The sequence below is a fragment of the Sitophilus oryzae genome, unplaced genomic scaffold (genome assembly GCF_002938485.1).
Source record: "Sitophilus oryzae breed Bouriz unplaced genomic scaffold, Soryzae_2.0 scaffold_1274_pilon_pilon, whole genome shotgun sequence".
Classification (NCBI taxonomy): Eukaryota; Metazoa; Arthropoda; class Insecta; order Coleoptera; family Curculionidae; genus Sitophilus; species Sitophilus oryzae.
Window position 1 is genome coordinate 4071324 of NW_022145920.1, and position 14320 is coordinate 4085643.

General features: G+C 31.2%; 1 protein-coding gene across 1 annotated transcript in view; it reads right to left on the reverse strand.

The window, feature by feature from the left end:
- LOC115874391 overlaps window positions 1-10019 on the reverse strand; it is an 85831-nt gene extending 75812 nt beyond the window's left edge. The window contains exon 1 of the mRNA XM_030889542.1: window positions 9342-10019. Within this exon, the coding sequence (XP_030745402.1) occupies window positions 9342-9956 (615 nt within the window). The 5' untranslated portion in view covers window positions 9957-10019. The remainder of the gene's footprint in view (window positions 1-9341) is intronic.
- Between the last annotated feature and the right edge of the window lie 4301 nt (window positions 10020-14320).

The following is a 14320-nucleotide window of genomic DNA, read 5'->3' on the forward strand; positions in this document are numbered from 1 at the left end:
GGAATATTAGTACGAGAGCTAGCAACGTCGGAAAAACAAGTATTTTAAGACGTCTGGCTCTTTGATATATCTTTTACTATGCTCTCTAGAACAGCATGCGGCCCGTCTGGCTGCTGGTAAACGTTGCGTTCCCTCCTGCGCATTGAAAGAAGATCCTATATTTTTATTAGTTCTTTAAATTCTAGTATTGAATATAAATCGAACATGTTTCCATAGCGCAATGCGTAGAGTTTCTGACCACGAACCGATGATTCAGAGTTCGAATCCGGGTCAGGGCAAAGACTTTTTTATTTCATTTTCGTTTATATTCTAATAGTAAAGTATTAAATATTTGTTTATTTTTTAATTACCAGAATTATTTAATACTTTACTATCCGAATATAAACGAAAAAAATAAAATAAAAAAGTTTTTAACCTGACCTGGATTCGAACTCTGAATCATCGGTTCGTGGTCGGAAACTCTACGCACTGCGCTATGAAGGCATGTTCGATTTATATTCAATACTAGAATTTATAGGACTAAATTAATAAAAAATATAGGATCTTCTTCCGATGCGCAGTAGTGAACGCAACGGGTATCGGCAGCCAGACGGGCCGCATGCTGTTCCAGAGAGCATATTAAAAGATATATCAAAGAGCCAGACGTCTTGAAATACTTTCTCGAAAACGTTGCTAGCTCTTAGACTATATCTTCAAAGCATATCTGGCGATTGGAGGGAAAACATTGTGCCATCATGTAATTGAGATATTTATAAGAGGTTTTTTTTGCCCAAGAGAAAGCCAAATTACATGGATATCTATAAAAAATAATAGAAATGATCAATTCAAGATTTTGCTATAAAACGTTAACAAGCATTTCAACGATGTGCCAGAAAAATGGAGGCTCATATTTAAAAAAAACTTCGAAATTGTTCTCGAATAGTTGCATTTAGATATGGTAAATATTTTTTTTTCTTTGCTTCCGCCGACGGGAACTTAAGCATTTTTTGTTCGGCAAATTTGTTTATTAGTAAACCACTGCTAAATAAAACACTAAATCACCACAATACATCAAAACCCTTTTAATTTTACACTGGACGCGCGTTTCGCTAACCATGTTATCATCATCAGCAAATGATTAAAAACTAAATTAATATCTACAAATTGAGCGTTTATATACTAGCTCAGTTGGTTCTGAGTGGGCGTGGCAAAAACTAGTCAAGCGAGTCAAAACCAACCGAGCGTAACAATTAGTTACCGAAACTAAAGCAGTAGGAACAGAGAACTGGTAGGACTTGGGCCATTGTTTTCTGTTCATTTACGTTTATTAATTTTGACGCCCTCATATGCATCTAATTGCCTGTAATTTGAGACTTTTTTAACTAATTTTAAATTAATAATCTATACAATGTTCTTTATCAACAATATGTTCAGTAACGCAAGATTTATCCGGTATCCGGATGATATATGGTAAACCGAAAAATGAGAGCGTCAAAATTAATAAATGTAAAGATAGTATGAATAGATACAATGGCCCAATTCCTTCCAGTTCTCTGTTCCTACTGCTCTAGTTTCAGTAAATAATTGTTACGCTCGGTTGGTTTTGACTCGCTTGGCTAGTTTTTGCCACGCCCACTCAGAAGCAACTGAGCGAGTATATAAACGCTCAATTTGTAGATATTAGTTTAGTTTATAATCATTTTCTGATGATCCTGACATGGTTAGCGAATCGCGCGTCCAGTGTAAAAGTAAAAGTGTTTTTAAGGAAAACTTAATTCTTTACCACTATTTGTAAACCTTGAAAGCTATCGTATCGGAACTTTCAGATATTCCTTTAGATAATTTACATGAAATATTCTTTCAGCCAAAATGGGGCTCCCCCTTACAACTTAATAAATAGAACTTTGTTTAATGACTATTTCCCAAATCTTTGAATTGGGATCTTTGAATTGGGACCAATGGATCCATACGATAGCCTCCCTAATCCTCGTGTTTGTCCGTTCTCGATTTCTGTATTTAGGGATATTTGAAATATTAAAATTACGCAAAGAAAGGTCGATCATACTATAAGGAATTATGAAAATCTTTTAAACGACTAAAATACAATATTTTTCCAATATAATACTGTTAATTAAAAAAAATAAACTTTAAAAATAATATTTGATTTCTAATTTTGTATCTAAGAACCAAAATTGTATTCAGATGCAAGGGTAAGGAAAGTAAAAAAAAAGGAAAACACACTTGAAACGAAAAACATTGAAAATTGTTATTTAGGCGTCAAATTAATAAAGACCATGTATCAAAGAATGAAATCGAAATACATAACATTACCATAGGAACGCCTTTTGACTTTTAAGATTTCTAGGAAAAAAATCAACCATATTTGCATGTGTTTTAAATTTTTCCTAAAAAGGTATAAATCTTATTATGAAAGTGTAAAAGTAAAAGTGTTTTGGTGTATTGTGGCGATTTAGTGTTTTATTTTGCTGTGTAACACCAAAGGTTCCAACCCCCAACTGTCAACCACTGTTGACAATTAGTCTTCATTGCGAGCTCCATTGGATTAACGAATCACTGTTTACAAAAATAACTATTTTATTTTGTAGATTTTCTTGCAGTGGCAAAATACATATAGGACTTTTTTGAAGAGATGAATCGGCCATAGAGGTATAGACATTTAAAAAGAACTTGTTGCAACTCTCTAAGAGGTGAGATTAAGTGAGTCAAGAGGTTCTTCATTTTGTTTTGATTCCCCTTCCAATTTAACGATATCTATTTGAATCCTACTTTTTAGATAGGATTTTTTATTGTAAGAGATTAATTTCTATTTGACAAATAGTCCCTAAAAGTATTCTATTTAAAATGTGCGTACAAATGTTTCTAGGCAAACTCCATTTCATCAACTCTCAAACTTTATTTTATTATTACCCAGAAAATAACTATTATACTATTCATTATCCCCAATGACAAATCATGGAATATATTTAGTATATATTAAACAAATTATGGGACAAATGTATAACAAATTCCGGATTTATAGCTAATTTGCAAATGCAAATTTCGCGGAACACGACAATATATACGATAAATACTAAATGAAACAACCGCACATTACGCAAATATAGAACGCCTATTTTTCTCGATGTAAATCAGTCATTTTTCAAAATACATTATGCATTTGGAAAAAAGGGACTGCCGTGCTTGGCAGATACCCAATTTAAAGCTGACTTGTCGCTTGTGCTTCACGCGATTCAGATTAAATGTATATTGATCCAACTTTACCTTTCGGCGTGCCACGAACACAACTGAAAAAAAACTAGAACGTGTTTGGAAACTATTTAAAAAGCTTCAATTATCTGTTTCGAATGCTAATTGGACACAGACGGTGTACAGTGTATAATTTATTTTAAAGGAATAAGTAGGCATGGCCTTACCTTGGACCAAGGTCAACCCCCATTTTTTCCCTAAATTTAGGGAAATTTTCCCGTCCATAGCGAGGCACCCCATGTAAATCTTATAACATGGGTTATATGTAATTTCCCTAAATCTTCTGATTTTTAGATTTGGCAACGTCGCATATTACTATGCACCCGGCAACAGTGTACGTAGACGCCGACCGCCATCTAACGCCTAACTCCGGAACTACCGCGCGCCCTTCCCCCCACCCGCCGTATGACGTAAGATTTATTTGCTTTCTGATTGGTCATAGATAACTCTCTGCTTTCTGATTGGTCGTACAGGTAACGCCTTTTCAATTTTCATTGGTCATAGATAACTCCTCCCTCTACGTTCTGGACTTTCTGATTGGTCGTACAGGTAACGCCTTTTCAATTTTGATTCGCCGGCAAAATCTTATCTTTTACTTATGAAGCTCGCCCCGCCCCTTTACCCATTCCTAGGCCACGCCTACTTCCGCCAGAAAAATTACCCCCACCACTTGGGTACCAAAAACGACAGAATGGACCTTCATAAGAAAAAGCATGGAATTTTGCGGCCGAATTCCCCTTGCTTATCTACTGGTATAGTACAGGGAGTCCCATTTTAGTTGAAATTATACGGTATCTCCGTTATCAATGAAGATAGAAGGGTGCGGTTTGCACCAACCTGTCCCTCTTTTTTGTCAAATGGAAGATGCTGTAAACAAAATTTTCGTTGCCCTCTTCGTTTCTGAGCTACAGGGTCTTTTTGAAAATTTTGCAATTTGGGACACCCCGTATCTCTGTTATTGTGAAAGGTATCGAGAAGGTGAAAACTGTTTATTGTAGAACTGTTTACGTAGAATATAGTGGCGTAGTATTATATTCTACAAAAAGAATATTTTTGAAGATATGAACTAAAGTTACGTTTTCTTAAATGGAACACCCTGTATATTTATAAATTATGATCTGGCTTGCCATAAGCTTCTGTTATTTTCACTAGTTACTGCAATATTTAAAAGTTTTCACTAATAGATCATTTTTATTAGTATACCATGATTGATAAAAAGAAACTAAAGAATTATTAAAAGTATAAATGTTATCTGTCTCTTGTTTTATTTTGGAAGCCAATAATAAATTCTTTATATATAAGGAAAACTTAATTATCTATCGCTATTTTTAAATCTTGGAAGCTATCGTATCGGAACTTTTACATATTCCTTTAGATAATTTACATGAAATATTCTTTCAGGAAAATGGGGCTCCCCCTTACAACTTTGAAAATATTAGAACTTTGTTAAATGACTATTTCCCAAATCTTTGAATTGGGACCAATGGACCCATACGATAGCATTCCTAATCCTCGTGATTGTCTGTTCTCGATTTTTATATATAGGGATTTTTGAAATATTAAAATATATCGTGGCAACCATAACTATGTCGAAGACCTGGAAAGTGCTATCAAGCAAGCTTTTAGATATTTGCAAACCCATCCCGTTATAAATCACGTTATAAAAAAAAGATGAAAACATATTTAGGAATTCGGTGGTAACAGTTTAAAGTTCATCACATTATAAAATTAGGTTCTGAAATTACGCAAAGAAAGGTCAATCATACTATAAGGAATTATGAAAATCTTTTAAACGACTAAAAATTCAATATTTTTCCAATATAATACTGTTAATTAAAAAAAAATAAACTTTAAAAATAATATTTGATTTTAAATTTTGTATCTAAGAACCAAAATTGTATTCAGATGCAAGGGTAAGGAAAGTAAAAAAAAGGAAAACAAACTTGAAACGAAAAATATTGAAAATTGTTATTTAGGCGTCAAATTAATAAAGACCATGTATCAAAGAATAAAATCGAAATACATAACATTACCATAGGAACGCCTTTTGACTTTTAAGACTTCTAGGAAAAAAATCAACCATATTTGCATGTGTTTTAAATTTTTCCTAAAAAGGTATAAATCTTATTATGAAAGTGTAAAAGTAAAAGTGTTTTGGTGTATTGTGGCGATTTAGTGTTTTATTTTGCTGTGTAACACCAAAGGTTCCAACCCCCAACTGTAAACCACTGTTGACCATTAGTCTTCATTGCGAGCTCCATTGGATTAACGAAGCACTGTTTACAAAAATAACTATTTTATTTTGTAGATTTTCTTGCAGTGGCAAAATACATATAGGACTTTTTTGAAGAGATGAATCGGCCATAGAGGTATAGACATTTAAAAAGAACTTGTTGCAACTCTCTAAGAGGTGAGATTAAGTGAGTCAAGAGGTTCTTCATTTTGTTTTGATTCCCCTTCCAATTTAACGATATCTATTTGAATCCTACTTTTTAGATAGGATTTTCTATTGTAAGAGATTAATTTCTATTTGACAAATAGTCCCTAAAAGTATTCTATTTAAAATGTGCGTACAAATGTTTCTAGGCAAACTCCATTTCATCAACTCTCTAACTTTATTTTATTATTACCCAGAAAATAACTATTATACTATTCATTATTCCCAATGACAAATCATGGAATATATTTAGTATATATTAAACAAATTATGGGACAAATGTATAACAAATTTCGGATTTATAGTTAATTTGCAAATGCAAATTTCGCGGAACACGACAATATATACGATAAATACTAAATGAAACAACCGCACATTACGCAAATATAGAACGCCTATTTTTCTCGATGTAAATCAGTCATTTTTCAAAATACATTATGCATTTGGAAAAAAGGGACTGCCGTGCTTGGCAGATACCCAATTTAAAGCTGACTTGACGCTTGTGCTTCACGCGATTCAGATTAAATGTATATTGATCCAACTTTACCTTTCGGCGTGCCACGAACACAATTCAAAAAAAAACTGGAACATGTTTAGAATCTACTTAAAAAGCTACAATTATCTGTTTCGAATGGTAATTGGACACAGACGGTGTCCAGTGTATAATTTATTTTAAAGGTATTGTACAGGGTGTCCCATTTTTTTTACGTAGAATATAGTAGCATAGTATGATATTCTACGAAAAAAATATTTTTGAAGATATGAACTAAAGTTACGTTTTCTTAAATGGAACGCCCTCTATTTTTATAAATCATATGATCTGGCTTGCCATAAGCTTGTCAAAAATATGTATCACAATTAGGGTTATTATCAAAAATAATATCAAATTTAGGTTTTGAAATTACGCAAAGAAGGGTCAATCCTACTATAAGGAATTATGAAAATCTTTTAAACAACTAAGAATACAATATTTGTCCAATATAATACTGTTAATTAAAAAAAAAACTTAAAGACCATTTATCAAAGAATGAAATAGAAATACATAATATTACCATAGAAACGCCTTTTGAGTTTTTAGGACTTCTAGGATAAAATTAACCATAAAAAATTAACCATATTTGCATGTGTTTTCCATTTTTCCTAAAACGGTATAAATCTTTTTATGAAGAATATATTTTTCTTTCTAAGTGTCAAAAACAGTTTTTTTATTTGTAAAGACAATCCGGGGACATCCTGTAGTCTTTATTTAAAGTCTATTTATATTATAGTTCATATCAGATAAACTTTTAGTCACCTAATTTAGCTTGACTGATACAGCCTTGCCCACTTTTACATATTTTCTTTTAATCAAAATATTTTAGGAAACAGAAAAAAAATTAATTATAAATATATAAACAGTTATTATTTACATCAACAAAACTCGCCTCCAAAGCAACACTTAAGGGACATAAAGGGTCATTACTACCGCTTTCTAATAAAGTTACTATGATTTTTTTACGGCCATTAAGCTATCTTGTACACTTCGCACTAAAATAGGTTCTAAGAAGAACAATGTTTGACTGCAAGGTCTGCTATTTTAAGCTTTAAATATCACAACACAATTCATTTAAACATGATTTAAACCAAAAACTCGTAAAACAAAACTAAAGTGTCAAAACGAATGACAATGTCAGGAAATAAAAAAAATAAATATAGCAACTTGACATTTTTTACAGCAGAGCTACCACCTGAATCCCTAGCTGTAAATTTAAATTCCACTTAGTCAGCCCGGCGACGAATATGTTGCCATGGTTGGCAGCATTGAATTTAAAAATCGCGCCCTCGATTACGTCACTACTAGTTTAATTGGCATCAAATATATGTACCTATAAATTTGTACGGAACCCATGGTGGGCGACTCCGACTCACACTTGTCCGTTTTTTTTATTACAACCTTTATTTTATATCCTGAGTCCATTCCTGAGGCCATTAATATTTTTTAATAAAATTTACATTTAAATTTCTTAAAAGCTATTAGTTAATTTTAATTTAGTACCTGGCATATATATCTTACGTTTCATAAAAAAAACATATTTGCATAAGAAATATAGAGTTTCATTTATTTTATTACACCCTTTGACGGAAAAATATGCTTTGACTAATAATAAGATTAAAAAAGCTCTCAGTTTTTTACTAACCTCACGCAAACGGAATTAAAATTATTATAATATCTATTAAAATCCTTGGATAATTATAACTATAACTTTTTTATTTTTTCAGTTAAAAAAACTAGCTTTGGTAAATTAGGATTGATTGACGTATTCAATTAATTGTTTTTGGTCACTTCCTGTTTCACCGGAAATGACTACAACTTTTGATTTTTAAATGGCACCCTCGGTATATTTCTACTTTATTCGATAGAAAATGACACTCTGAATAGAAGGCATTTCATAAGCCAACTTTTGACATTTTCGCATATGGTTTATTTGAAATTATAATTTGCGGTTCGTAACGAAAATTTGTCTCTAAATGCCCAAGTGTGTGGTATCAAATTATTCGTAAAAAAATGGGTTTTCCAAATATGCTAATGAGCCACCCTCGTTCCATATGAAAAAATTGAGATATGATTAAAAATACGATTGGAGCATTTTCTAACTGGCCAGAACAAGAAGATTAAAAACATTAGACGATCAAATCTATTTTTCCAAGGTTCCTTGATTAAGAATTAGTGCTTTTAACATAGCCATGGCACTGATTTAAATTTAAAATACGATCTTTTATTAAGCAAAAATGTCAAAAGTTGCCGATGATATGTCATTCTATTCAGAATGTCATTTTCTATCGAATAAAGTAAAAAATACCGTGGGTGCTATTAAAAAAAACAAAAGTTGTAGTCATTTCCGGTAAAACAGGAATTGACCAAAAACAATTGAATATGTCAATCAATCCTAATTTATGTCATATACTAACATATCAAATTTCGTTTTTTTTATATGAAAAAATAAAAAAAGTTATACTTACAAACTATCTTTTTTTATAGCTACTACTAATATAAAGACGATTTATTATTATTATATTATAGGGGTGAGCCACTTTTGAGACGCACCCGGTATACGACAAATAGTATTTATAAGAAATGTGATATTTATGAAAGATGGGCTTCGATTTGACGTAGTTGCGTTTCTTTGGTCTTTCATAATGCAAAGACAATTACAGCCAATATCATATGATAGATTTTATGATTTAAATAGAAGGTTGTCAACTTACTTATTTTAATTTTCCCTTTTAAAGCAGAGTTTTTCTACTAATCAATAACTTTATTATTTAGGTTTGTCTTTGTATATATTTCCTTTAAGTTTTCTTTTTAAATAAGTCAGTTCATGTTAACTAGAAATATTTCCGGAAAAGCCGCCATTTTAAAAATAATTTTAATCGAGTTTTAATCTTTTAATCTAATTTTTTATTAATTAATTATTACAGCGCTAAAAGATTCAATCTAGATATTAAAATTCTCTAGAAACATTTACTGCGAGCTCAGTAGATGGCGTCCTTTATTTATTTAATTGGGGAAAACTGAATAGAAATAATAAGAAACCCAGCGCTTGAGAAATCACATGAATATGTGTGATATTGCAGTCGCTAATTATGATTTATTGTTAAGATACACTAAATATATTACCTCAGAGAAAGGATAATCCAAACTTCCATACATCTCTTTCTCCAAATCCGTGTAATATTGCGTGTGCGTTTCCCACGGCCCATCTCTGATCTCAAAATTGCACAGATGGTGACACCTGTCCAGCACATCCTCCTCCTTTTTTCCAACCTCCTCCACTTGGCGCACGAAACTGCACCTTCTCTCCGGAGGGGCATCGTCCGGTACGAATATTTGCGGCAGTTGACCTCCTTGCAGCGAGTACGTAGATTCCACGTGGTTGTGCTGCACCAAGGTGGTGGGAGACAGAGGCAGTTGGGGTAAATTTTGCGATGATTGTACGGGAATGGATATGGAAGGGCTTTCGCGTATTCGCGCCCTCGCCTGGGGTTCTTTCAGATAATTCGAAGTACTGTGTCGGCGTTCGTTGGCGCCGGGAGGTTTTAAAGCACCTCGTTCCACGCGAGACAACCGCGGTACCGCCGGATCGGTGTAGTTGTGGAACTGTTTAGCTTGTGGCGTTTTCGGCGGAAACTCGGAGGCCTTTTGAGCATTTTTAAGCTGCTTTGACTTTTGCTGACGCTGTTTTTGTCGGGCCTGGCGGCTGGCCAGAGACGCACCTCCAGCTGCCGCGTACATTGTTTAAAAAATTAACTAACTTACTTAAATTATATATTAAAACAATTAAACCCCTGATTAATATTATTCCTTGTGCGCTGGTTATCAATAACTGTATAAAATAAAAGTAACTAACCAAAAATACTTCTTTTTATATCACCCCCCGCTTAATCATTTTTACGTTTAAGTTTGATTTTAGTGAACTTGACCGATTTCTTGTGTTTCAATACGTTATTTAAACAATTCTTTAACATCTTAGTAGACATTTAAACTACTTTAAACTACCTTATGGGAAAATATCAAAAATTCAACATTATATAAGACACATTAACAATAAATACATACTGGTATATGTTTGGTATATTGTCAGTTAATAGTTATGTCGTTTATTCTTTATTTATTTGTTCAAATAAAAATAACTATATTTTTTTCTTATATAAAAAATATATATTTCTTTTAGGGAGATATGAAATAAAAAAAATCTATAGGTACTCGGGTAGACGCGATACGAAAAAAATATAACAACGAAAAAGAGATACTTAATTTTAACTAGTTAATATTGCTTAGAATTATCGGGAGCTCCCAAGCTCTTCTTATTTTCCTCAAAGATAGAAATAGAAAGATTCATTTCTAAAGGTTTTCGTAAAATACATTTCTGGCGAGCGTTAAAGAATTTTTTTATGGAAATGAGAGCAATCTAGGACGAGGAGCGTGGAAAATTAAGGAAAAGGAATATTCATGGATTTGTGTCTCTGTAAACAATACGAAAAAAATGGTCGAATGACGCAGAATTTCCTCAAGTTCGTGCTGTTGCTCAAGCATTATAATTGCTACGTCATGCTCTATTTACTTACCTTTTAAAAAACAAATAAAAAACAATCTGCTACGTGCAAGCGAACTCATTATGCATAAACGGCAATTACTAGGTTATACTTTTCTAAATTGTTTACAGATGTTCTTTTTATAAACAGGTTTTTTGATAATTTTTCAACTTAAAATGTCAATAGAATATTTAACGAACAAATAAAGTTCGCGTTATTTGTTAAAGTAGTAACTATTTTTCTAAATTAATATTATAGTTAATATCTATAAAATAATATAGTAAATAAAATATATTTCATAAATGTGTAAAGCTTCAAATCTGAACCTCTCAAAATTAGTGGAATAAATTTGTTGTTTCAATTTTCAATCAGCGTAGAAGTTTGTACCTCTAATTTCAATGTAATCAGCCAGGACGACAAAATTATTGGTATTAATTTTGACTTAGTAGAAAAAGTTTAAACCTTCATTCAGAACCTCGCAATTAGTGGAATAAATTAGTGGTTACAATTACACTTTATATTTTTTAGTTTACGATCATTCACAATGTTTAAAAAATACAATTAAAATTAATAGAATATCTTAGCAAGAGCTTGCGTTAGTCAGTTGTATCCATAGAGAAAGCCTAATATTTAGCTTATAAAACAATCAACTTTTGATTTCTAACCACAATTTCTCTTGACGGAAGATAATCAAAGGCCAAAATGACATTCCTCGCAAACTTTGAAGTTTAATTAGTTGAAAAGTTAAAAGTTTGATAACTTTTTCTACTAATTGAAAATGCCTACCACTAATTTTGATGTTCTGAATGCTTACATTGAAATTAAAGGAACAAAAACTTCTACGCTAATTGAAACCACTAATTTATTCTATTAATTGCGAGGTTCTGAATAAAACTTAAAGTTGGTTAATTATAATTAAAAATTTGAGAGAAATGTCATTTTGGCCTTTGATTATCTTCCGTCAAGAGAAATTGTGGTATGAAATCAAAAGTTGATTGTTTTATAAGCTAAATATTAGGCTTTCTCTATGGATACAAGTGACTACCACCAAGCTGTTGCTAAGATATTGTATTAATATTAATTATTGTATTTTTAAAGTATTTATTAATTTTATTGTATAAAAAAGTATAAAGTACAATTGAATCCACCAATTTATATCACGAATTTTGAGGTTCTGAATGAGGCTTAAATCAATGTAATTAGATAATCATTAAATCAGCTAAATAAAATAAATTCATTTTACAATATTTTTTCATAAATGTCATTGTTAAAATAAATACCTTAAAAGAAAATTTGACGCCAAATCAAAATACATCAACGATTAAACCTACAAAGTAACTCAACACCCGAAACTTACTTAAAACCTAAAAGATACCAGTAGTAACAAAAATGACAGCTTTTTAATGTGAGTCTCCGGAACTAAAATAGAAACGGAGTTTCCCACCCTTTTAGGTTATGAATACAAGGGTAGAACTGAAATATTATTCATCTTTCGTAGTGTAAGTTATAATATACAATAAATAATTTAATAATAATCTTTTATTAGAAATAGCATAGGATAAAAAGAAAAAAAGGCATCAGAGGTGGCTTGGAATTCGTTATTATTTTGTATGTAAACTTATTATACAAACATGTCAACGACGAAGTTTATTTTCGATCATAGACGTGGTATTAGCATTAAACAAAAATAATATAGTATATTTGAAAGTTCATAAATTTTACTAAATCTAATTATTAAAACTACAATAGTAAAATATGAAAGTTACAAAATAATAAATAAAAATGATTATAAATAAATAAATAATAACTTTAATCCAAATTATGAATATAATTATAAATAATAAAGGAATACATAGTGAATATTTTAAACAAATTACCAAGTAATGCCAAATTACCACTCAGATGCCCCAGACAGCAACCGCTTAATTTTATTCTTCAAACTTGCGGCCGAAATGTTAAATATCTCTAATTCATCGGAAAACATCATAAGAGTATTATAGTTTGAACATGCTTGATACAATGGTGCCTTCGTGGATAAGTTGGTCCGCGGAACAGTGAGATGAAATAAATTTTGATGGCGTAGGTATATTAAATCTAAGGGTGACGAAACTAATATTGTTTAATAGTTGTGCCGCGTCAAATGCGCCATTAAACAATAACTAGGTGATGGTACATTTTAGGTACGTCGTCAATCTTGAAGTTATTGATGTAAATTTGATATTAATATATTCTACAATTAATGTTTTAACGTTTTAAGTACGGATACTCGGCTAAATGTTTGAGATTTCTGCAATAAAATTATTTATTTTTTGAGGTTAGAATATAGCTTTCTTTATTAAGTTTAATAAGAGTGACAAGGAAGACGCAGGTTTATTTGTCTTTTGCTCGCGTCTGGGCATATCACTGGCGGTAACAATGAAATATTGAAAATCGGGATTTTGTTTTATTTATACTTTCCTATTAATTTTGAAAAATAGCCGTAGCGATATTAAGCTGATAAGAATAGATATTATATTTTGATCTGTGTTAAAGATTGAGAAGAGGATCACAATGGTAAAAACGTCCACCGTAACTGAGTTTTGATTGAATTGGTTACAAAATTTTTTGGGGAGGTTTTGTTTTTGGTATTATTTATGGACAATCCGCACTTTTTTTTATTAGAAAATATCATTATAAGTGCCCCTCTTCTCAATTCTGTATAGAAAATTTTAAAAATTCGACGTATAGTCTATAAAATGAATAACTTTGAATTTTGACCGTTATTTTTTACCAACATGGCGAATATAAAATCCCTCTATCAAAAAAGTTACTGATATTCTTTAAATTGAGTGCCTGAACGAATCAGGTAGGTAACTCTTTTTACTTTCGTGAAATAGAAAAGGAAAATAATAAAACAAGTGACAGTTCTTCCTCTTCTTGCAAAAATCAACACGAAATGTCGTAATTGACAAAAGTAAAACGTCATCAGCTTTTGACATTTCTAAATATTAGACCAATGCCGTCTCTAATAGAGCAGCCACGGAGCGAGATTTATGACGTCACGCTAGTTAGATACTACGGATTAATAAATATGTTGTAGAATACATGGAAAACATAATTATTCCTCGTATTTTTTGTTTGTATTTTAAAAATGATATAGTTTACATGAAATATACATAATACACAGTTAATAAATGCAATATAATATATACCTATTTATTGTAATAAATACTTTGGCAAATAAACTATGAACCATACAAATGCAGCAAATGTTTTACAATATACAAATAAAGAATAGGTAGTACATAAGATAATGGGTAAAATGTAAAATATATTTTAAATTTTGGGGTTTGAAAATCGATCTAATGTAACAAAAAACATTCAATCTCTACTAATAGTGATGTATTATTATTTGCATTCACAAAATTTATTTATATAGTATAATGTTTACCGCAATTAATAAACTAATATAAACTTGTCAAAAGATAACCACATATTTTTTTTAAATTATTATTCTTAACACAAAAACTATCTACATTGACTATGGAGTACGATTTCAGCCATATTGTAAAACATTTGCTGCAT